At 41.7% G+C, this 24,961-nt stretch overlaps 1 protein-coding gene across 2 annotated transcripts in view; it reads right to left on the reverse strand.

Annotated features, from left to right (window-relative positions):
• lrch4 (leucine-rich repeats and calponin homology (CH) domain containing 4) overlaps positions 1-24,961 on the reverse strand; it is a 57,090-nt gene that overhangs the window by 21,585 nt on the left and 10,544 nt on the right. For both annotated transcript variants that reach the window (XM_038730859.1, XM_038730858.1), the window contains exons 2-6: positions 6,496-6,640; positions 3,356-3,485; positions 2,909-3,014; positions 2,383-2,629; positions 986-1,082 (exon numbers count right to left, since the gene is read on the reverse strand). In XM_038730859.1, the coding sequence (XP_038586787.1) occupies positions 986-1,082; positions 2,383-2,629; positions 2,909-3,014; positions 3,356-3,485; positions 6,496-6,640 (725 nt within the window). The remainder of the gene's footprint in view (positions 1-985; positions 1,083-2,382; positions 2,630-2,908; positions 3,015-3,355; positions 3,486-6,495; positions 6,641-24,961) is intronic.

Raw genomic sequence — 24,961 nt, forward strand, 5'->3', positions numbered from 1 at the left:
AGACCAAGATAAACTTATTTGGTTCAGATGGTGTCAAGCGTGAGTGGCAGCAACCAGGTGAGGAGGACAAAAACAAGTGTGTCAAGCATGGTGTTGGGAGTGTCCTGGTCTGGGGCTGCATGAGTGCTGCCGGCACTGGGGAGCTACAGTTCACTGAGGGAACCATGAATGCCAACATGTACTGTGACATACTGAAGCAGAGAAGACACTGGGCCGCAGGGCAGTATTCCAACATGATAACGACCCCAAACACACCTCCAAGACGAGCACTGCCTCGCTAAAGAAGCTGAGGGTAAAGGTGATGGACTGGCCAAGCACGTCTCCAGACCTGAACCCCACTGAGCATCTGTGGAGCGTCCTTAAACGGAAGGTGGAGGAGCGCAAGGTCTCTAACATCCACCAGGTCTGTGATGTCGTCATGGAGGAGTGGAAGAGAACTCCAGTGGCAACCTGTGAAGCACTGGTGACCTCCATGCCCAAGAGGGTTAAGGAAGTGCTGGGAAATAACGGTGGCCACACAAAATATTGACACTTTGGGCCCAATTAGGACATTTTCACTTAGGGGTGTCCTCACTTTTGTTGCCAGCGGTTTAGACATTAATGGCTGTGTGTTATTTTGAGGGGACAGCAAGTTTACACTGTTCTACAAGCTGTACACTCACTACTTTACATTGTAGTCAAAGTGTCATTTCTTCAGTGTCACATGAAAAGATAGAATCAAATATTTATAATAAAGTGAGGGATGTACTCACTTTTGTGAGATACTGTATCACCACTCCTTCATTACATATTGTGGTTCATGTAATGTCATATTGCATTCACTCTCTGTTGGGGTCAAATATGTTGACCGTTTTGGCTCATCAGATATTATATGCAGCTTGAGTATGTTTACACCCTGTTTAACACAACCAACATATAATTTAGTCAGTCATGACACATGTTAGGGTAGTGTATAAATGACTGGGTGAGTGTCCAGTAGTTTTACCTCATTCCCAGACCACCGTTTGCTGCCGCTGTCCACACTGTTGAACCCAGAATCTAGCCCTCCAAACTGACCTGTGAACAGCTCCTGGTCTGACAGACTGCAGGGAAACATGTAGAGCACACATTAGGATATGTTAAAACACACACACACACACACACACAATTACAGAGCAGTCTTGTTGGCAGACTGTTTACATAGTGGTTCATTGGTCTAAAGGGCGGTGACTCATGTTTTTTCCTTCAGAGCTCTTCTGTCAAATATTCTCTCTGTCCTTGAAACTATCTATTTCATGGAAATAGCTCACTAGCTATCTAAAAGGGGTCCATTCAAGTTTATAAATATTTGATATCTCTGCTTCCTCTTAGTGAACATACCTTTAACTATCACCATCTATTATCCATTTCCCTATTCTACATTTACTGCACCACCTGCCATTCATCCTCTCTCCTCATGTTCACATTTTTCTTCCCCTCTTTACTCAAGTGCATATTGTGGAGGCAATTTTTTTCACAACTACGCTATATATATTATAATGTCTAGCTGCAATAATTGCCACCATCAATTACTCTACATATGTCCAACTGTCACTTAAATTTTACAGTGACTGTCTCCATTGTGTTAATGTCGTAGTCAAGTGTGAACTAGCTCTTGTTCTGTAAAAGGCTTCTTTTTCCTGCCTAATGGCAAGTGCAAATAAACTGTTACAAGTCACTGTCCATTACTGCAAATAAATAAATCAAAAGCAGAATAGTGTGGACAAAAGCATGGCCTCCCTTCTGACTCCACTGTCTGTATAAACTCTGTAAAGCCCGATGTATCTTTCCTGCTGCTTTGTTAAAGGAATAGTTCAACATTCTGGGAACGTGCGTCTTTGGGTCTATCACAGGTTTTGCTATAGGTCTGTGAACAACTCGACTACGCAGAGCCTTGCCACTCGTGTACAGCTAGAATATGCAGCATGTTAATTTCATGTATGTATGGGTGGGCTTTGTTGTTTTTATTTTGGGCAGAGCAACGGCAGCTGTTTCCCCTGACACCCAGTCTTTATGCCAAGCTAACCACGACCTGACTGCAGCACTGTACATACACTGACAGTGATCCTCTCATCTCACCTAAGAAACAAATGTGTTTTTACCCAGAAAGTTGAAACGGTGAAAGCATCCTCTACAGCTGAGCTGAAAAACAAGTCTGAAGCAATTCCATTGTGAAATAATCCTGTCAAATTAAAGTATATAATCCCCCCCCCCTTATATATTTTATTACTTGGCGTAAGATATTCTAGAAAATGCTTATTGTAGTTCTTTTCTGCTACTCCCTGACCATCTCCACACCTTGCATTGCCTTTTCTTTTCTTAAACCCCTTCAGTTACTTGCTCCCTCCCTCCTGTCCTCCTCACCAGCTGTTAAATCCAGTGGGCCTCAGGTGTCTCTCCAGCTCCTCCTGGCTCCTCTTGCAGGCCTCCATGTTGAGGTACTTGAAGATGTGGTATTTGCCCTTGGAGCAGATCTGTGCAGGTGGCATCTGCAGCGGGTTGTTGTCTAGTGAGATGCTCTGGAGGTGCCGGAGGTGGCGGTAGCACAAGGGAACCTGGGAAATGCGGTTGCAGGACACATCGAGACGAACAAGGGGGAGCTCGGATATTTCTGGATGATGCAAAGGGAGGGTCATTTTATTAGTTATATAGTGTCATTTGGGCTTCAACTTATTGGTACTTCACTATTCATGTTTTTACATACATTAATTAAAATCAGTGATGGTTTGGATATTTCTAGTCATTGTTGACATGTAAAAGTAGAGATTGAATCCTATTAATCGTGCAGAATCACTTCATGGGGACAAAGAGCACAGAGAAAAGATGGACGTAAGCAATACCAGCTGAGGTGGTCACAGTGGCAGGACCACTAGAGGAGGTTTGACTTTACCTTCAGGCAAAGAGGTGAGCTGGTTCCTCCTCAAGTTTAAGTCCCTCAGACACTCTAGCTGGCCGAGCTCTGCTGGTAAACACTGCAGCTCATTACAGCTGACATCCTGAGAGAGGAAGACACAGAAACAATAAAGTGATCCAAGACCAGTCATTGAAAACTGCAGAAGTTTGGTAAGTCCACTCACATGTTTAAGTACACCAGAAAAGGATCTGGAGACTTTTGCTTTAAACTCAGACTTTACATTAAAACACTATTTTTGATTATGACCAACAAGGACATAAAAACATCTACACTGAAATAATGACACTGATGGAATTTGACTTTTTCCTCCCCCTTTTACCACAGAAAAGACTGATGTTTAAACTATAAGCTGTTGCTGACAGAGTTATAGCACAGAAAGAAAGTGCTGATGAGAGACAGTAAGGTGTGTGTGTTATATCATACCAGCTGGCGGAGGTGTGTGAGGGCGTATATGGATGCAGGCAGTGAACACAGCTTGTTGTTGCTGACGATGAGCACTCGCAGGAGGGGAAGCTGAAACACCGACGGGGGTAAACTGGACAGAAGATTACGACTGTGGAGAGAAGCATGTGCACACACACACACACACGGAAGTCATTTAAGAGGTACATCCATCTGGGCCAGGTGTAAGGGTGCATTGGGTGTCAAAGACATAATCACTGATACACTCTTGTTTAAAATCCCAATAAAAATCATGACATGCCTTATACATTTTCTTGCGGTAACAAGAGAGGGCATAAAAAATGTCAAAAATAGACATGTTAATAGATTATATTAATCAACTAACAAAATGCAAAGTGAGTGAACAGAAAAATCTAAAGCATGTCAATATTTGGTGTGACTACCTTTGGTCTTCAAACACAATCATTAGTGAAACAGAAAAGCTGTGTAGGAGGAATACAACTGGGTGAGGAACAGCCAAACTCGGCTAACAAGGTGATGCTGCTGAACACGGGTTACTGTAAAAGTCACACAGCGTGGCAAGACTGAGCACAGGAGACACGAGGTAGCTATGCTGCATCAGCAAGCTCTCTCCCAGGCAGATATTTCAAAGCAGACAGGGGTTTCCAAATGTGCTGTCCAAAGAAACAGGCTACGATGAGGACCGTAGACGCAGTGGTCGGCCAAACCAAAACAGTGGGACTCTGGTACACCTACATCTACTGTCAGAAGTGACCTCTATGGAAGACTTGCGGCCAAAAAGCCTCATGGAAACAAGGACAAGAGACTCAACTATGCACAGAAACACAGAAGTGGGGTGCAGAAAAATGGCAGCAGGTGCTCTGGACTGAGGAGTCAAATTTGAAATATCTGGCTGTAGCAGAAGGCAGTTTGTTCAGTGAAGGGCTGGAGAGTGGTAGAACAATGAGCGTCTGCAGGTGGTGAAGCATGGTGGAGGTTCCTTGTTAGTTTGAGGCTGCATTTCTGCAGACAGAGTTAGGAATTTGGTCTGAATGGTCTCCTTAATACTGAGAAGTACAGCCAGATACTTCTTCATGCAGTCCCGTCAGGGATTATTCTGCAGCATGACAATGAGCCCAAACATTCAGCGCAAGTCATTAAAAACTATCTTCAGTTTAAAGAAGAACTGTGGCCCCCACAGAGTCCTGATCTAAAATCATCCAGTCTGTCTGGGATTACATGAAGAGAGAGAAGCAGCTGAGGCTGCCTAAATCTACAGAAGGACTGTGGGGAGTTCTCCAAGATGTTTGGGCCGACCTACCTGCTGAAGTCCTCCAAAAACTTTGTGCAAGTGTAAGAACTGATGCTGTTTGAAGGCAAAGGGTGGTCACACCAAATATTGATTTGACTTAGAGTTTTCTTCTGTTCACTCACTTTGTATTTTGTTAATTAATAAATAGAATCTGTTGACATGTCTAACCCCTGCCTGAAACTTCTGCACAGTACTGTACATTGAGTCTTTGTGATACAGTATATTCGCGTTGAATCTAAACTTGCAGCCTGTTTTACCAGCCACCTGGAGGGCTGTTCTGGTCTCCTAGCAACAGTTAAATTAGTGCGTGAGTGTGAGGAGTGGTTCTGTTGTTGTAAGAACGTTTGGACGGGATTTGGACAGCCTCTTTTCATCTCCAGCATAAACAAACACTGAAGTTCAAATCCAGTTTTCAAACAACAGCTGCGCTTTAGAGGCGTCATGCACCTGCAAACTGCAAACTGTGAAAGTGATGTAAAGTGCTCACTGCTGCCTCTGCAGTGTGCCAAAGTCCAACTTTTAAAGAATTACATTTTATTAAAACTTGGGATTTATTCTTTCGAGTTTTTACAAACCAACTTGTTAAAGGCTGACCTACCGTACTTACCACAGTTCCTGTGCAATGTAAGATTATTACAAACAATGGGTACACTCACTAAAGTGATACTCATTAGTCGTTCCCAACCACCAGGCCTGGAGACTGGTGCGATCCATGAAACTTGGCTACAGCAAGGCCACGAGGAAACAATATTATCCAGCTGAAAATGCTGAATAATATATTCCATAACTTTATAGGAGTCTTTGTTGACATTCCTCATCACACCCTGTTCCAAAAATTCTACAGATTTTAAATTAAAGTACTGTAAGATCAGTACAAGTTTATCATCACCACTTTCAACATTCAGCAGAACATGCAATATGTGGAAGGAAACCACCTAAGGGTTGCTGAGACATCTATCGATAGTTCTTGTTTATTTAGCAACCGCAATGAAATACAGACCAAATTAAGTTTGTGTGTAAATATGTTTTATGCTCACACACTCTTTCACTCTTGTGCCCTCTCTTTTCTTTCTCTTTATGAAGAGGCATGTGAGGCCACAAACTGCCTGCGTTAGGTAATGGGAAACCACATGCCATACTTTCATTTGAAAGTGTGGACAAGGGCGTCAGATTCATTTCAGACGTGGGGGGGGGGGCCAAACTGCGAACAAAATACTGGAGCCGGTGTCAAGAAATGTAACAGCCCACTCACTAATGGTTAAAACTATAAATGTCACTACAATATTATAACCTACATTACAAACCGGGTCAGAGTGCACCTGATCTCTGCTCCTGCCAAGGCTGCAAAATGTAGATAAATAGGTATTCAGTGCCTTTTTGGGCATCAACATTGCATTTTTGTGCATACTGTTGAAAAAAAAAGTTCTGCACTGTACTGTGAATACATTAAATAGGAGCATTATCCCAGTTAGTTACAGAGAAAAACAGGCAATGAAACTGTATGCCGACTTCAAATGAGGTGAGGTTTGTGTGTGGAAACACTTCAAACATGTCATTTACGACGGCGTCACCCAAATGTGTTGAGTAGCGGAACGAGAAAACTAGACTGAAAGGAGAGTCCTTCTCCTCCCAGAGGTCACACTGTGCCACAGCAATAACTAACGCTATAGAGTGTTTACATGCAACCCGCTAAGAATTATGACCAACGAACTACTGTTGAATGTAACCGAGGTACATACCAAACCATAATTTTGTGCACTGTTACACCCCTGCCTGTCACAGTAAGCCACAGTGCAATGAGAACCAGCAAACTGGCTCATCCAGTAGCGTGCGCATGGTGTTGAGTTACCTGAGGTTGAGGTAGGTGAGGGCCTGGAGGTTGCCCAGGCTGGAGGACAGCGAACGCATCCCATTGTGGTAAAGGCTCAGCGTCTCCAGAGAGATGAACTGACAGAGCTCCTCCGGCAGCTCACACAGACGGTTCTTAGCCAGATCTGACAACACAGAAAATGACCAAACATTAGACGGATCCATCAGTTTGTCTAGTATTCATAGTGCCGCCACACAAAAAGGAAAATGAGATATTGGCTAGTGGAAACTAATGACTGAAAATTATATTTAAAGTTTCAAGCTAAAACAGACACCTGGAATTACTTATTAAGGAATGGGAAGCATCAAAATAGCTCCTGAAAATGATTTTAATTCTTATTGGGCTGATTCAATATGCCTTGCAATATTGCAATTAGATATTCCAATTCTTCTTGTGATTTCTGGAGTAGAATTACTGGAAAGAAAAGGTTTCTTCTTCAGGTTGGGTGAAGCATGTTGTCATTTTCGCTAACAGACATCTGCACGGTTGTCCTGTTCTAAAAAGAAGCTCAGAACCTGTGAAGAAGTGAGTTTTGGAGCATCCTGGTGATCCAGCACGCCAACTCAAACTTCCCCACTTTGAACCAAGCTGTGCTCTTTTGTTACAGGTCATTCGCCTCTCCTTCCCCTCATGTTTCCTGTCCCTAACAACTGTCAAATAATGGCAATATTCCATATAAAATAATATGACAAAGAATGAGAGCTTTTATCAATGTATGTCATAATTAACAAATCATTTTAACCCTTGATATCAACAGGACAAAGAATGGAGGTAAAAACAAAGATTTCCAAGGCAAGAAAAAGCGTGAGTAAAGAATTAGGTTAAAGGGTAGTCAAAAGGGTTAGTATAGTTATTCCATAACACTGGAATATTTACAGAGACAGATGTTTTAAAAATCCAAGCAGCAGAGACTGAGAGATCCTGTCTTTTAGTACAAAGTATTGTCAAGCTGAATCCTAAAATTCCCATGATGCCACTTACTGCACTTTTTGTCACAGTTCTCTTGCCTTCAGATTGTAATGCAGCCTAGGCTTAACTATTAATGGAAATTTTATCGCCTTTGGTTTTATATTTGATGTATGCTTGTGCCATACGACAGCATCCACACTATTTACCAAAATCACCAAGCAAAAATTAACAGCTCCAAGCAGGGAACCCACACTGCAGGGACAACATCTTGGCAAGGCCAACACCCGTCCACTTCAGAACAAACTGGGTGAGCATTTCCAAAAATAGCTGCTGTTGGCTGCTTCCCAGTTTCCAGAGTTTCTGTATGTAGGCCATTCTCAACCATCTTGAAGGATACATGAACACCAGTCAATTATAATTTCAATTCAGAATAAAGATGAACCTTCCCAATCAAAGCATGGCACAGACACAGTTTCACAACATTTTCATTAGCCTAACTTAAGTCCATCATTAGGAGACGTCTTTCAGTCTTTCTGCTTCTCCAGTTGGGCTTTAACCAAATAGTCTAACGAATGCATCAGGAAGCATTTCTCTTTCGGCAGGGTGAAACATCTTTCACTTTTACAAACTGACATCTGTGAATCAGTTCACTGAAGTGCACGGTTGCCCTTTTTAAGTGGAGCATCACGGTGATCCTCTGGTCTAAAAACGTACACCGTGTACACTAACTGAAACTTCCGCACTTGGAATCAAGCTGTGCACTACATGTTACAGTCACCTACGACTCATACCTTGACTAGAGGTCATAACTGTGAAATAATAATAAGAATATTAATAATCATACAATGGTCCCAGTTTTAGTAGAAATATTAAGTCATAATTGGGAGAAAAAATGTTTTTCTTTGATAAATGCAATGTGCTTCCTCAGAGCTTTAAAAAAAACTCAATTAACAGAAATTTATTTTGCTAATACATACATTTTTTTAAGTAAGAACGTCCAACAATGTGAGCATTTGCTGCTTTTCTCAGTGGATCTCAAAGTGAGGTCCAGGGACCCCCTCAGGTTGCTGGCCTTCTGATGTAACAACACTCCATATGCTGTGAAGACTCCCTGAGCCACTTCTGAGTGATCCAAATCTCTCTCAAAAATGACACTCCACCCATATATTCTGTTTCACTTTTCTGTGCCTTTATTTTCTTTCATCTCTCCCTCAAATATCTTCTACCTTCCAAGCATTGCTTCTTCTACCCAAACCTCCACCTTTCCTAATGATGGTAATCACTGGGCGTGCTCAGTATTGACCCTGTCATCAACATTTCCTCTTCTTTACACAAATATCTGTATCATTTAAACTCCACATCAGGCTGCGTGCAGGATAAAAGAAATGTGAGCGTGCAGCAGACACAATAAAGCATCAATAGATTGTCTGTAGAGGTGCAGTGATTCCAAAAAGCACCATTAGCTCTGAGCTTTCACTGGCAGCAGGATGAGACAGAAGTCCGTCAATGGCAGACAGCCCAATGGCTGTTTATTGATTGCTGTTGGAAGCAGCAGGGCTGGAGGAGGAGGCACTTCCGCTCTTTGTTAGGGCTCCTATGGGGACTTTTATTGTGGATGATTTAACAGAAATTCAGAGAAAGAAAATCTATGACTTTTGTTCCTACACAGTTACATGGGTTAGTAACAATGGGACATGGTCCATTGAGTATCATTCAAAGATATGATGGACCCTGTGCAGCAGCTTTGTTAAGATATTTATTGTACAGAAAGCGTTAATGTGTTTTCCATTATCATCATATTTTAGCATCCTGGATTCAGTTTTAGCTTCCATTTCCATGTAAAGTGTTATTTCTTTCTGCTCTGTATCCCTCTTCATTTAAGGCTTTCCTTGGAGGTCGCTAAATTTTTCTTCATCAACCTTAAAGCTGAAACAGCTGTTCAAATAATTTGATCAGTTGATCAACAGAGAATGGATAGAAAAGCTATTTCGATCATCGTTTAAGCAACAGAAATGCCTCACATTCATTATTTCCAGCATCTCAGCTTTTCTTTGTCCTATGTGACAGTAAAGTTAATGTTTTATGGTTTTAGAATGTAAAAGCAATCGGAAGACGTTTTAGAAGATTGATTCCCTGTTGTTGACATTTTAATACCAAATAATTTATAAAAAAAAAAAAAATCAGCAGATTAATTAAAAGATTAAAATAATTGTTAGTTGCAGCCCTAATCAAGCTACAGAAACTACTGACCTAACAACCTATTTATTTGATAAAGCAGAACGAATACTTTGTTACTAAGCCATGTTAATGTAAGAGTGAACAAAGAAAGTGTTTCATTATCAGGACCATTAATAAAAACAGCCGTGTGTTCAATGTGTGTTTAGAGTGCGTGTGTTTTCTGTATATACAGTAAATGTGAGAGTGGCTAGATCCAGTACAGTAGCTCTAAAGCCTCATCTCTCCCCTTCTTCACTGTCCCATAGCTGGAGGGGAGCTGTCTGAACAAAAGGTGGGGGTGGAAATAGTGTGTGTGTTCGTGTATGTGTGTGTCTGGGGGATGGAGAGGTTGTCTAGTCTCTGTATCCGTCGTTGCAAAAGAGAGCCAGATATCTGAGAGCTCCTGTACACTTTAAAAAGGAACAGATGCTTTGGAACTTATTTTCTACTGCAAATTAACATATTTTCAGTACAATGTACACACACACACACACACACCCTCAACGTGGGCATCTTGTGATGGCTACATTAATTCAGTAAAAACTTAAGCTGTATCCTAAGCTTCTTACCTTCACCTTAAAAACGCTTGCTTGACAGAGATGGCCCATATTTTGTCTTATTAAAGTACACATACACACTCTCTCTCTAACAGCTGAAAAGTCCAGGGCAGCCTTTCCCTGCTCTCTTTCTTTCCCCAGATTTCTGCCCAAATGTCTTGGTAGCTGTTGAAACAAAGCCAGGCTGACTCATTATGGGCATCATGGGAAAAGCATGTGCTGTGGAATGGGCCGTGAAACATCCAGTCTCTCACTGGCCTGCCGCGGTTCAGACTGCGGGACGCTGGCTTTAAACAGACATGCTCCATGGTCCACAGCCAACTCTGTCAGCTCAACAAAGCTGCATGAAGAGGAGGAGGGCCAACATGTCACGATGACAAGAACAGAGATCCTTTCCGGTCACAGAGCTGACTCACGCTGGTCCTTGCATTTTGTTTCTAATTTGTCAAGATCCGGCTGAGACAGTTCACTGCTGGTATTACAGTGGCTGTCAAATGTGTCCAATTAGATTTGCCTTCTGTGCTCGTTGATTTGATTTCTCTGTCCAGTGCAGAGAGACGACTGTGGCTATTTGGGATCTCACATCAGGTAAACAGTTCGAAGCCTGGTTTCATATGACATAGGCAAATTAACAGTGGTTGAAGGTCTGTTAGTGAAGGCTGGGAAATACTTATTGTTATAGGCTCAATCTATGACCAAAGGACTTTTCTGACTGAAATGACCAAATGCCTACACACACTACATTTGGCTTAAGTGGTTCAATGAACTTTAAAAAGATTTTCACGACAATTTGTCTATACCCAGCAAATAATAAGCACGCAGGGGGCTGCCGTACTTGCGCAGGTTGTTGTAAGTCCCCAGCTCTTAAAGCACATTTAGTGTAGACAGTAAATCACTCACTACTGACTAATGTATAATAATAATAATAATGATGATGAAAATGACGAGTCATCAGTTGAGAAGACCAGAGTCAATGCTCATTTTGCTCATTTCTTGTCTGTCTCAGTGTACACAGAGCAGGAGCAACAACATGGCAGGCTGTGAACTTTGCAATCCGAGACCAGCAGGACTTTTTTCTGTTCTCTGCTGCGACGCTCTCAGCTCCGGTGCTGAATGTCAATGAAGTCGGCTAAACTACTGTTGAACCGGACGCTGGTTCACTGTTAAGCACAAGTTTGAAGCCACAATTAATGATCTGGTTTCTTCAACTTTCACTCAGGAGCAAAAATCAGCCTTTAAACTAGAAAGACATAATGATTTGACATTTATCCTGCTAATTATGGATGTCGAATGAGGAATTTATTTTTTTTATCGTGATAACAATTTGGCCATATTGCCCAGCTCTAGCTAGAACCACAATGCACACTTTTATTTTGTGACTCCTCCACACCCTCATCCCCCATACAAGCCACTTTAAAGTCTCTGCTGACCTGGATTGACCCCTGTGGAGTTACCATGGTGACCATGCAGATTTTGTGACAGGCTTAAGAAAAGGGTCACCTACCATTAGCCTGGAGAAATGAGCTTGGTTAAATAGAGAAAGCATGTACATGTGTATGTGTTTATGACAGGAACAACTTCCTCTTTCTCTAGCCTCCTTTCCAGTGGACAAAAACACCTCTAACATCTGGCTTTTGTCTTCAGTGTGAGAGGGTACTATCTGCATCCACTCCCGGGTCAAGTAACTCTGCAGTTGTCACGGTTATTTATTGGCTCCAGCTCCAATTGGTGATGGAAACATGACACACGGGTGGACACACATTTTCACGCCTTTTCCAGAGCAACTTTCATCTGTTTCTATCTGTGGATGTCTTTAAATGTCTCAGCCATATGTTGACGTAGTATCAACATGCTAAGCAACTGTCCACCAGCTGTAAGTGTATATCTGCGCTGTGATGTCTTTCAGAGCACACAAACACACCTGTCACCTGCCCAGCATGGTGCTGTTGAACCAGACACCTACACCTTTTATGTAGAAGCTACACACAGCAAAACACAATCATTTACTAACTTCCCAGTTAGTAAGGTAGTTAGTTTCCCAGCGTGGTTGTGGCATCAAACGCAGAAGAAAATCAGAAAAGTCGAACTCGCCCACTGGCAATGTGAGGAGTAAATTGCCTTGTTTTCCGCTAATTTGGGTGGGGAATAAGAGTTCCTGGGGTTTTAGAAAGCTGAACCGGTTTGACCTCACCGGTCATTGTTCTGTGTTGTGCTTCTGGTGTCTGCCCGGTGCTCGTCTTAGGTGCAAGCTTAAAGTTCAGTGTTCGCTGGTTGAATCTACACATGGGCCCTCTTTGACAGCTAATAGAAAACGCCTGCGATGAAATCACTGATTGTGGTGGTGCCAGGAGTGCAGCATGCTTAAAAAGTTTCAGCCCACACAGCAGTACTGCCGCAGCCTCCTGCAGTCTGTTGCTGTAGGCATTTGTTGTTGGATCTGTGTGCAACTTGGAACTGACTTTAAAGGCGCTACATGCAAAAAGCATTACTGGGAAATTTATTTTGTTATCTTGTTCTGACTGCCGTCAACAAAGAAGCCCAAGCTCAAGGCAATCAGTAGTACTGGTCAAGCCAAGTCCAACTAAATGGTTCTGTTTGCTCTGATAAACCTGCACCATTTACGGTATTTACTTAACTTTCCAAATCTACTTCTTATAAATTCTAAATTTTCCGTTACCATTAAGTGACAATATAGCTTTATCAAAAAGAAACTGATGCTTAAGTGCCTGCTTCACCTTGAAAACCAAAGGTCTGACAAAACAAACCTGACTCAAGGTCCACTTAGTAGCTTATTATATCAGTGGATGGAGTTTGCTCATTATTTATAAAGATGGATTGTCATTTTAAAATAGATTTACGATAGTTATTATGTGGTTAAAATCATCCCACCTCAGTTAGTCAGTCAGTTAAAGCATTTTAACTCTAAATTAAGTTATCAACATTTTCAAACTTTTGAACAAATTGAAGATGCATTAACTAACTGTGAGACCAGATCTAAAAGTGTTGCAAGATTTGAAAGGAGAGGATTGGCCTTTCAGAGGAGAGCCCTGTGTCTAATTACAGGTCAGGATGTGATGGCAGGGCACTTCAGACTCTTACATCACTGCTGACCCATTGACCTCTAGAACAGAGACTTGTAAGCAGGGCTTTTGTAAAGTCTCTTAACATGTTTGCAAACTCATTGGGGAAAAAAACAAAGGACATTCAGGCAGCAGTCTCATGTTGTAGAATGTATTGCATAACCCGGGGGCCTCACTCAGGGACTGTTCACCACATGGACATAATCAGCCAAGTCTTTACTCTGCTGTTCCAACGTCACTTCATTTTCCAACTGAGACTATAGTTCAGCACTTGTTTCACTTGGTAATTGTCTCCAATGTTCAGATCAGATTTTCCATTCTAAAAAGGAGGGATTAAAAAGGTCTTCCAAGCCTTCAGTATAAGTCAATAGAACTTACCTGCCTACACGAACTGCTGTGTACTGTCAAAGTCAATTAACGCACTAATCTTATTACCTTTTCAAGACTGCTGCCGTGAACTGTCAGTGCCATAAGAAGCACCGTCGACCTCACCTTGTGTCATGCTGCCTGACTCTTATGCGTCGCTGAAGGTCAGTGTAAACATTTAACCCGTTCTTGTTGCTATGACGGTGTGCTTTGTGATTGGGTGTCGTGTGATGCATCAGCAGCTCACCAGCATAATGTGGGCAACAAAGTCACGTAGGGGCCACAAACTGCAGCACCAACACATTTTGGTGCTTGTCGAGACACGTCAATAATCAGCACGTTCTGCTTCCATCAACATTAAGGCCTCCATATGCTTTAAAGATGCCCTGATAAGAGTCATTTAATATTAGTCATCTGCTGATACAAAGGCCAATCCCATAATTACCTAAATGACACAGTGGCGTAGTACACACTCAAGCTACAACCTGAAGATATGGTATCTCTTTGCACAAAAAGATGTAATATTTATCTACACATGTGTAGCCTTCTAAAATCTGACACGCACTATTTTTCACAAGCTACTTGATGCAAATACTGGAGGTCGTGGTTCAACACTATTAAGTTGTTGGGACGACAGAAACACTCTACAGATGTAGTTAGTAAGTACGCACAATTAGTGTGATTATTTGAAACAGGTCTACACTTCCGCCTTTAGACGTGGTTGGACAAAACTACAAACTTTTTTTTTTTTTAAGAACACCCTCGACAAATGCTCAGAAGACTGTATTGCTTTGCGGAAGTGTGAGCAATTGTTTTCTTATGGAGAGCGCCAAAAACCTGAACGTTTGCAACAGCGCCACCTCTGGCATGGTGTACTGCTCAGATTTGTGACCTTTCAATATATAACCAATGAGATGAGAGTCCATAACAAAATGAAATATGTAAATAGGCATATAGTAAGCAATGGTGCCTTCCAGCTACCTGGCACTGATCAAGTGTTGATGGCCTTTCAGAATTTCTCATAGAGGGAGCGAACTTACAATACTGCTTCAAAAATACCCTCAGTTTAATCAACCCCTTTAACACAATCTAAAGCTCTTGCACTGAATTGTAAAATACTTTGAGACATTCCTGTTCTTTTGTCCATCTCCTGTGTTTTTTCCGTGTTTTGTCATGCTTACTAACATACGAGAATATCAGGTTTCTGAATGCCTCGCCTGCTTTAGGGTTGTGATTGAGTTCTGAGGAGCGTGATAAAAGAATAAAGAGTCTGTATTTTTCCATGAAAGACAAAGTAAAAATAGAAAGAAAAAGTAAAAAGAGTAATAATGTGACATGTGACACCTGATGACGGCCTGACCAGAACACGAGTAAGACAACAAGTAAAGTCGTGCTTTTCTCTCACAATCGTGGTATGCAAAGAAGAGGAATAAAGAGGCATAAGGAAGTCTGATGGCAGAGGGCAAGGAAAAGACAACCTCTGGTAAACACCCCAAACCACATTTAGCTGCTTCAAGCAGATTAGGTCGAACATGATTTTACTGATATCAGATATAAATATGCGAGTCTTGTGGTTAGTGCATGTTTATCCAAGTTAAAAAAAAAAACTATACCTCTATCTCATCTCACCAGCTTGATGTACAAACACCAATTTCAAAAGCAGCAAGCATGACAATTTATTCCACGTCACTCCGCCAAGAAGAAACCCACACCCCACTCAGCCGTCAGCAAGACAGGACAATTGGAAGAAAAGAGGGACCCTAGGCCCCTCTGTACAAAAGTGTATTTGTGTGTTCACAAAATGTGGCTCTACTCATAACACTTTGTGAAGAAGGGAGGTGAGGTTCAAAATAAAAAAGGTAGAGAAGGAGGGGTGGAGGGAATGAGTAACAGGCAAATAATATCAGCAGGAGGGCATGGACAAAGGAGCTGAGGAGCAGCTAGAAAGAGGATGAAAAAAAACAAAGAGGCCGACCATGAGGATAGCAAGACAACAAAACCCCCAAGAGGTGTGACTCAACAGAAAGGGGAGCTCTTCTGTGGTTTAAATCTATAGCGCTGAAGGGACTGCTGGGAAAGACCTTTCTTTGGAGACCCAGGAGTAACTGACTCACAGGGAGAACACTATGGGTGGACCTCAGAAACTGCCACTTACAAAGCCGGTCCTTAAGCTCGTCACTACTTTTGTTGGACGACCCATTGTCCCAGCAATAACTGTGATAGCAACATTATTATTGTCATTTTAAGGCCATTCATTAGCATCACATTCAATCACACTTATTTGACTAGAGCAAAGGGGCTGTGCTGGTTTCAGCAATGGAGAGATTTGGTACATAGAGAAATCTTTAGCCAAACAATCACAAGCTCACTACAGGGTCATGCTATATTTGAAGTTAAATTGTTTGTTTTTTTAAATCTACAAAAGGGAGGGAGCAGCTCAAACAAACTACAGCCTAATCCAGGATCCGGAGGGGAGCTTAAACCTGTGCGAGGGAGGGCTGTGGGCTCAAGATCCCTGCAGCACGCATGGGACTGAATTACAATAGAATATATTCAAATGCTGGTCTGAATAGGTCACTAAATTTGTCCCTAGTTGTTGTGAAAACATATCGTCACCAGAGTTTCTGAAATGTCACTCAATCTAGCAAGAAAGTTGGCAAGTTGGAGGAGCTGCCTGAGCCCTGCCCACAGTGAAATACCACACAGAGGGCAGAGGACGAGAGGACGGAGGCAGCAAAACCTGTCAGCATAGTTTTTTTCTGCTCATTTGGCTTAGGTTTGGTGCCCAGGTCTATTAATATGCATTCTAATGCATCAGATTTTTTAACCGATAAAATAAAAACTCCGTAAATCACCAAAAGTAAAGGCAGAGCAGCCAGAGGACATCAGACGGAAAACCACATATTTGTTTTTCTCCATCAAATCTGATCCAGTTTCAGTAAAACCAGTGAATAGTTAAGATGTGCGTTTGTTTTTGTTTTCTTATAGTAATCAGTGAGGTCCATCTCACATAGCAGGCCTTGAATTCAGCTCTGTGCTTCTGGGGAAGTTGGCCACTCAGAAGCAAGTGGGCTTTTAGGGAGGCCCTCCTCCTAAAGAGACAGGAGTTAACTCAATGCTGTAAAAAAGTAATTGAAACCTGCACTCTATCGAAGGGCCAGCAGGGGGCGACTCTTCTATCTGCAAAATGAAGTCCAGTTCCATTTGAAATAATGGTAAAATGATACTTCTCACCTGAATTATTAGCTCAGTAAACACTTTCCAAATGAGTTTATGGTCTCAATCACTAGTTTCAAGTCTTCTTCAATATATCATGATGTTCATTTAGTAAATTATGGTCTCATTTAGAGGAAAATAGATGATAAAGCAGGGTATGCTTTAGGTTGGGACTACCTTGTGCTACCATGGCGACCTGTCAATCAGGATAGAGGAGACTCGTAACCACGGCACTGTGTAAATTTAACCAGTGCCTTTGAACAAGCTTATTAGCAGTCGGCTGTTCATTTTTCTGGTTAGTCCAATTTGCTTTAAGCCTGTTTTTAGCTAGCCAAAATTAGCATTAGGGTTGAACGATTAATGGTTTTCAAATCAAAACTGTGATTTGAAAGAACACAAACAGCTAATCGTGAAGACGGCGATTAAAATTTAGGTTACTTATCCAGCGCATCTGACCTGTTTTAAACAGTCATTTCAGATTCATTCCATTGTCGTCCTTGTGTGACATACTTGCTAACCAATCACAAGCGCCATACGCCTTCTGTTATGGTCCTACTAGACAATCAGAGCAGGCACAGGGTGTACATTTTACAACAAATGAAACAGGAGGAAAACATGGGATCATGGCGTCAGGCGAACCGACACAGCAGCTATGCCGCGTTTTGTCCAGTGTCAACTCGCACTGCAGTGTTTCAGCAGAGTGTTTATCCTGCCCTACGTTCTTGACGTGCTGTTAATTTGTCATTGTATGTGCTTCAACTACAGATAACAGCTCAGAAGAGGTGCTGAAGGAGTGGACAGTATAAGAAAAATAATGTTTTTTAAACATTAAAGCATGTAAACATTTTCTAATAGAAACCCTAAATTCAAGTATAAACCTAAAAATTAGTAGGCTATTGTACGGCACCTTTATATAAAAAAACCTGCCCATGTTTCTAGATGCTAGAGAAGGATTTGAGCCCGCCAGTCACTCTGATGCTGTTTGGGTTTATTTCACAATGTTGCCAATGACAACACAACTGCGTGTCTGCTGTAAGACAGGATGTGGTGGTGTTGATTCCTGTTACCGTGTTAGATACAGCGAGGTGAGGAGCAGCGTTGTAGACAGAAGCTGAACACCGCAGCTCCGTCAGTACGAGTGTGTGTGAGAGACGGCTGCATGACTGAGCCCGAGTGTGTGGATGGAGAGCGCTACATGATGTCCTGTAGTTAAATGATGGAGATGTTACTGGTACTGGAGTGAGTGACCCAACACTCAAAACAGGGAAAGACATCTGAATGTTCACTCAGTCCAGGCCAGGCGCTATACAATGCTTACATCCTTGAGCAGCAAATTTTCCCAATCTGATCCCAGTCAGCAGAATCTTTGATTACTATTTTTCATGTCATCCAGTCATATAATAAGCAGTTTTCTTTGACTTCTTTCTACAGTTTTATTAGTAAACAGTTTGTGTTTTGGTATTCAGGTCAGTCTGATCTCCAATATCTTGTGAAATTCACTTGTTGCCATGCCTTACCCAGACTCCGATTGAGAAAATCAATATTATCTTCATTTCCAAATGTGGGTTCATTCTTAACCTGAGAACACATTCTGTGATCAAAAATATTCTAAACTCAAGTTTCATTTCCTGGTAGTCAGGACCGTGACCAGGTTTTTAAAAATAGTAAGATCCAAGCCTACAGTCCATTTGAAATAATATTTATATTTCTTATATATTGAAATTATTCAGTTTCTCATTGCATTGAAATCATTTTCAGTATCAAAAAACAAGAGCAGTGTGTTTTTTCAAGTTACAGATAGTATGACAGTGCGTATGCATAAAATACAGTAGAACAAAGGATGAAGCTTTTGCTTAATACACACACACACACACACACACACACATTTCAAATACATGAACAGCAACGTAAATATAGACTTTACAGAGGATTCAATAATTATCGTGCATCCCTACTTTCTGGCTCAGTTTTCCATTGTATCTTACCAGCTTATGACAAAAATGTACGCTGCTAAATCAACAGGGAGCACCAGAAGCTTTTTTCTTCTTGGCCTTAGCCTCCTTTCAGCGGCTGCTTGGCGCAGCATCTCAGAAGTCTTATGGTTGCCAGGCGAGCATAAACAATCGTGACTATACAAATTCCAGGTGACTCAGCCAGATAACAAGACACAACATGTAAATAAGATGGTGGCGCTACTGTAGCAAATGCTCCCTCCTTCCAGTCTTTGTGCTCACCTGAGCCAACCACATCCAAGACCCGGGTCTTTAGCGCTGTCTAGCTATGTTTGTTAAAATGTTTGTTATAATGAACTGTTTTACTGTTGATCCCTTGGTTGGTTTTTCTCCATCCTCTGAATGTAGAGAAGATGCCTTATTCTGAGGGAAAACATCAGTTCAAATGAGTAAAAATGGTGGTGTTATTCACTTCCTGAGATTCACTTCCAGTCTAAAACAGACGATAGGGAGTAAGTATTGTACTTGGCAAATCAAGTCAGACCTAATTTACTTGCAATCTCCTCAGTCTGCCTCCTTCCTCCTACACCAACTCCTCTCCCCTTCCATTTTTCACCCTTGCTTCATTCCACCTCCTCCCCCTCGCTTTTTCCCCTCCTACAGACTGTGGAGTCTGCTTTAGCTCTTGTATGCAAAGCTCAGTGTGTTCATGCAAAAGTGGAAATAGACACTGAGAACTCCTGACGACACCTAGCAAGTATGCAGAAAAGAAGACTTACAAAATCACAACAACAAGTAGTCGTTTAGAAAACCAAACTAGAATGGAGTAAGTTCAAATATAAGCAAGCAGCAAGAATCGTGCAGCCCTTTCATGGGAATTATAGCTTTTTCAAAATGCACTGCAGGCAGAGCGATCATGTCAGTGGGTGAAACTTCTCCAACTCTGACAGCAACAGATTGAAAAGTGACAAACAGGCGAACAGATAAAACAGATTCAGAAAACAGAAATCGTCATGGCAACGACATGCAGGCTGAAGGAGTGTTACACCAGAGAAAAGAGAAAATAGTAAGCACACCATGTATGAAGGTGGGTTTAGGAACAACACTGAAATGGTTCCAGTCAGGGACGAACCGGGATAATAATTCAGTTCAGGCCATTCACTGCATCCACACCCGACAACATATTTTATATGCAACATATTTTACTAAATAATTTAAAACAGCCTTCAGTTTCAAGACTTAGTCAAACGCACTTCCATTATTAAAGTAACAGGGATACATATTTACGTGTTCATCATTTTGTGCACTTTTGGAGTGTTTGTTTTGCACCTGCAACCTTTCCTCATACTTCTATACTAGATACTTCTATCAGACAGAAACAAGTATACAGGTCTATATCCCACATTATTTCCATGCATACACACCTCCTGCTTTCCTACATAGCAGGTTTATTAAAACATAGAATCAACTCTGTTTTGATATGACGTGATATGGAGGGCAACCCTGCTTGTATGTTTCTTTCTTTTTTAAATAACAACCTTACTCATTAAGATATCTGTAATTTCACAGCATTTTCGGCTTTTCTCCTATTAACGCGCTCCGACTCAGCTCTGCCTTTTCTCTCTCTCTCTCGTTCTCCTCTATTTTTTTTCTGCACACTGGTCGGCCACGCACACTGCATGCACTGACTCAACGCTGTGTTGATGTGTACATGCATGCAACCAGTCGCTGCTGATGACAGACAGATAATACCAGAGATAATACCAGAGATAGAGATAATCAGGTTAAAGCAGGCGGTGGGGCTGACGGTCTACTGTTCTGAGGGCCTGTGGCTGCCCTGTGACACAGACTCAACCTTTACATTCTAGTTTGACAAGAGTCTGCATGATGTTTTATTTGGGGCACGCATCCTTGCGTGGGGATACTGCAGTGGGACAGCAAGACGCGCCTGTAGTGTGGATTCTCCGGCATGCTCTAGCCTATTATTAAAAAGCTTGCTATATTATTACTGCCGCTGATCAAATTGACAATTAACAGCAGACAAAAATAGCCCTCAGGCCACCGGGAAATCTTCCAGTGCTCCGGATAGCCAATCTGCTAGTGGTTACAGTTAGGTTCTACTGAAACACAAGCTGGATGCTTCCAGTCAGCGAACTGAGGTGAACGCAGAAGTCCCTTAAACCTTCATTCTATCGAACGGCCAGCAGGGGGCGAATCCGGGGGCGGTTCCATTGAAAATAATGGTAAAATCAGGCTACTTCTCAGCTGATTTGTTCCCTCAGTAAACACTTTCCTAACGAGTTTATGGTCACTAGTTTCATGTCACCATGATGTTCATTTAGTAAGTTATTGTCCCATTTAGAGGAAAATAGACCATAAAGCAGAGTATGCTTCAGGGCACACACTAAAAGCTCCTGGGTTATTTCTTCAACCCATGTTCTGGGTTAGTTGTGCAGGGTTAAAATTATGGGTTATTTTTTCAGAAAGTAACCCATGTTCTGGGTTATAGGGCTGGCTTTCTCTCTCTCAAATTCAAATTAGCTTTATTGGCATGAATGTGTAGCAACCACTTCGCAGCTGTTCTGGGATTTTCACACAATAGTCATTTGAAATAACCGTCGCTTCGCGCTCCATCCGTTTTGGCCTGTGCTTCTTCGGTGCAACTTCGTCGTGTATTCAAGGTAAGCGAGTATTTTCAGTGTTGATGTAACGTAAACTTTTCTGTGCCCATGTCCCCGTTGCTAGTTTAACACCATTTGCTGAAAAAAATTACCGTGGCGTAGTTGCTACGTTGAGACTAGCGTTAGCCGTGGTCATTCTGTGGTTGCCATGTACATCTAACTAGTTTAAAGTCACATGACACAACCAATGTTTGAAGACTTTAAGCCTCAAGTTCAATCCAGTTGTTGAATGTTTGAATATTTGAGAGAGAATGTTTGAGAGTTGTTTATTTTATATAGTTTAATGCAATAAAAATAATGTGCTTGAAATGTGTAATATTGTCACAGTCACCTCTAGTCAAATGTCTTCCTTTGTTCTGTTTTCCAGCCACTGATCTATTTCCATGGTTTCTGTCATTTAGTTCATCTGCATCACCTGTGTTTAGTTAATCACCACCATCATCATCTGTTCCACCTGTGTTTAGTTAATCACCACCATCATCATCTGTTCCACCCGTGTTCTGTTAATCAGTGTTCATCTGCGTTAGTATTTAGTTCCTTCAGTTCAGTCAGTCTGTGGCCGTTCTGCTTTGTAGTCTTGTTTAGTGTGTGTACGTCCTGGCTGTACCTTTTTGGAGTGACTTTATTAGTAAAACGTTTGAATTGGAACTTTGGACTCCTCCACTTCTTTTTCTGCCTGCACCACACCGTGACAGATAAAATGTAAAACAAAGTTTTATTTTCTGAAATAAGGCCAACTGGCATAGTAACCCAAGTTAGGTTATTTTTGACCCATCTCCTGGGTTAAAAAGGGACCAACTAATTTCTGGGTTATTTCAACCCAGATGTTGGGGTTGTTCTTTTGACCCAACATTTGGGTCAGGTATTTAACCCAGAAGTTGGGTCAAAAAGAATAACCCAACTTTTCCTGGGTTGAAATAAATTGGTCCCTTTTTAACCCAGGGCTTTGTAGTGTGCAGGATTATCTGTTGTTACCATGGCGACCTGTCAATCAGGCTAGAGTGACTCGTACCCGCGGCACTGTGTAAATTTAACCAGCGCTATTGAAAAAGCGTATTAACAGTTGGCTGTTCAGTTTCTCTGGTGAGTACATTTAGTTTTAAGCCTGTTGTTCTCTAGACAAAGTTATCAGCCCTGTTAAAATGACATCTGCGAATTACAGACGCACCTAGCTAAGCAAGCTAGCTAGCTCCACATACGGCCGTTAGCTCCGCTGTCTTGTCCAAATATGGTCCCGTCTAGTGCCGCTGATTGCAAAAAAATCAACATGGTGGCGTCCTATCGGCCAAACTCGAGGCTTCAAAACGGCGGTCCACAAACCAACGGGTGATGTCACGATGACTACGTCCAGCAACAGCCTTCTCTATAATCACATCCTCTGAGACTGATGAGAGCTGATTTTATTAAGTAGTGTTACAGTAATCCTATAATAACTCTATAGTAAGTGTATATAATTTGCACACACAGACCTTGCCATTTCAACCCCTCCTGGGCCTCATGCCTTCTCTACTGTGTACAGACTTCAGTGAATCAGCCATCTGGACACCAAACACTGTGGGAGTTAATGGATCTGCTGGGTTACATAAGACAGGCAGGGCCTCAGCTTTCATTATTCACCAAGCAGTCCACTCCACACCATTAGATTATTTACACACTCTTATAGTGTTACGTTGTGTTGCAGGACAAACTAAAAACATTAACTAATGGCTGCCTGTTGAGCACGGAGGAGACAGCAGCTACAACAGATAAGGAAATAAAGAAAGTAGAGACCCTTACATAGAACCATGATGTCCTGGTTTCAGATCCAGCCTGGGACCTTTGATGTGGGTCACCTGTCCCCCTGCAGACTATACAATGACCTGAGTGACAGCAGGATGGTGGAACAAATGATACACTTCCATACTAACAATATTTTTGTTACTGAAAAGAGTCAAACCAGCAATGTAATGTAAGTGTGTGTATTAAAAGCCTGATATGTCTTCTTCCACAGAACTCGAAAAACTATTGAAACACTCAGTGAGCCACACTGTTGCACTGGGTGACACGCTCCTTTATCACCATGAAAACACACACACACACACACACACACACACACTCACCCCCCCTACACCCTATGATTTCCGTGATGTGGAAAACACGGACGGCATTGCAAAATTTGATGAAAAAAATGGCATTAACTGTAAAATGCGGAATATTTTGGAATCTGCCAAAATGTGGATTTTTTAAAACAATATCTGATCAAGTTTTGTAAACAAAGAGGAGCGTTGCCCACGTAGGGCTGTGCGATATGACATGATATATATGGTTTGACGATAGAAAAACGTCTATTGTTAACAATTATCGTTTATTTCGCTGCATCGCAAATACCAAACTTTACTGTAATATTTTTGCGAGGGGGCGGTGCTTTGCACAGCAGTGAAGCTAGTTTTACGTTGGATATTCAACATCTATTGGACATCCAACTTGAAACTAACTTCACCGCAGTCCCTTCTTCCGCACATGCTGGTGTTGCAGAGAAGAAATTTGCATTCAGGATAAACAAACGTGGAGGAGAGTGAAGCTTACTCATAACTGGATAATACTGAACAGGAGGATCAGACCATGGAAGCTAAATCGAGGAGCTCATACCAAAGAGAGAAGTCTGTCGTGCCACGCAACGTTATTCCAGCAGTGCCAGGTGCTTGTGTGTCAGGTAACTTTTAATGACTCGCCCGCAGACATTCAGCGAACTTTCTGGTTCACCGAGACATGCTGTTGTTGTGCTGTTAGCTATAGCAGCAGGAGAGCTGTGAGTGTCGTTGTCTGGAGCTGCTGTGCTGCTCTGTGACCGTTTTGTCCTCTCATGTTAACTTTGTAGCAGCAAGTAACCACAGTTTGCCAACCCACAACCTAGCAAACATTAGTTACATTACTTGCTGTGTTGTTGTTCACTCTATATATATATATATATCATGGTATTTGTCGTGGTGTTGGATTTCTCCCGAATCGCTCACCCACTTTTATGATGCAGAGAAGAATCTTGATGTTAGTGTTGGAAATTAACTCAGTAACAGTAACTCATGATATTTTATTGAATTTACAAAAAAGATTCTATACCGAGATTATACACACACACACACACATATATATTAGTTATTGGGATGATTGGGATTGTCATATGGCACAGCCTTATGCCCATGTGAGAGCAGCTTTCAGCAGGCTCACTTGTTAGAAATTGTCAGGAGGCAAGTTATAACCTATTTAATAGGGGGACAAAGAATGCAACAATACATTCATTGTGAATCGTTCCCTATTAAATAATATTATAGTTGTGCTTATAATAAATAAAATAACAAACATTTGAATATTTCCATATGCATATTTGCAAAAATCAATGATATTCATTACATTTTGTATATTTTCCTGTTGAATTTTTGAAATTGTATTAATCCACCACATTATCCATACATAATCCAACACTGTTTCTG

Source organism: Micropterus salmoides, unplaced genomic scaffold (assembly GCF_014851395.1).
Source record: "Micropterus salmoides isolate LMB-PRFRI ecotype aquatic unplaced genomic scaffold, ASM1485139v1 Ms_hic_scaffold_2, whole genome shotgun sequence".
NCBI classification, from domain to species: domain Eukaryota; kingdom Metazoa; phylum Chordata; class Actinopteri; order Centrarchiformes; family Centrarchidae; genus Micropterus; species Micropterus salmoides.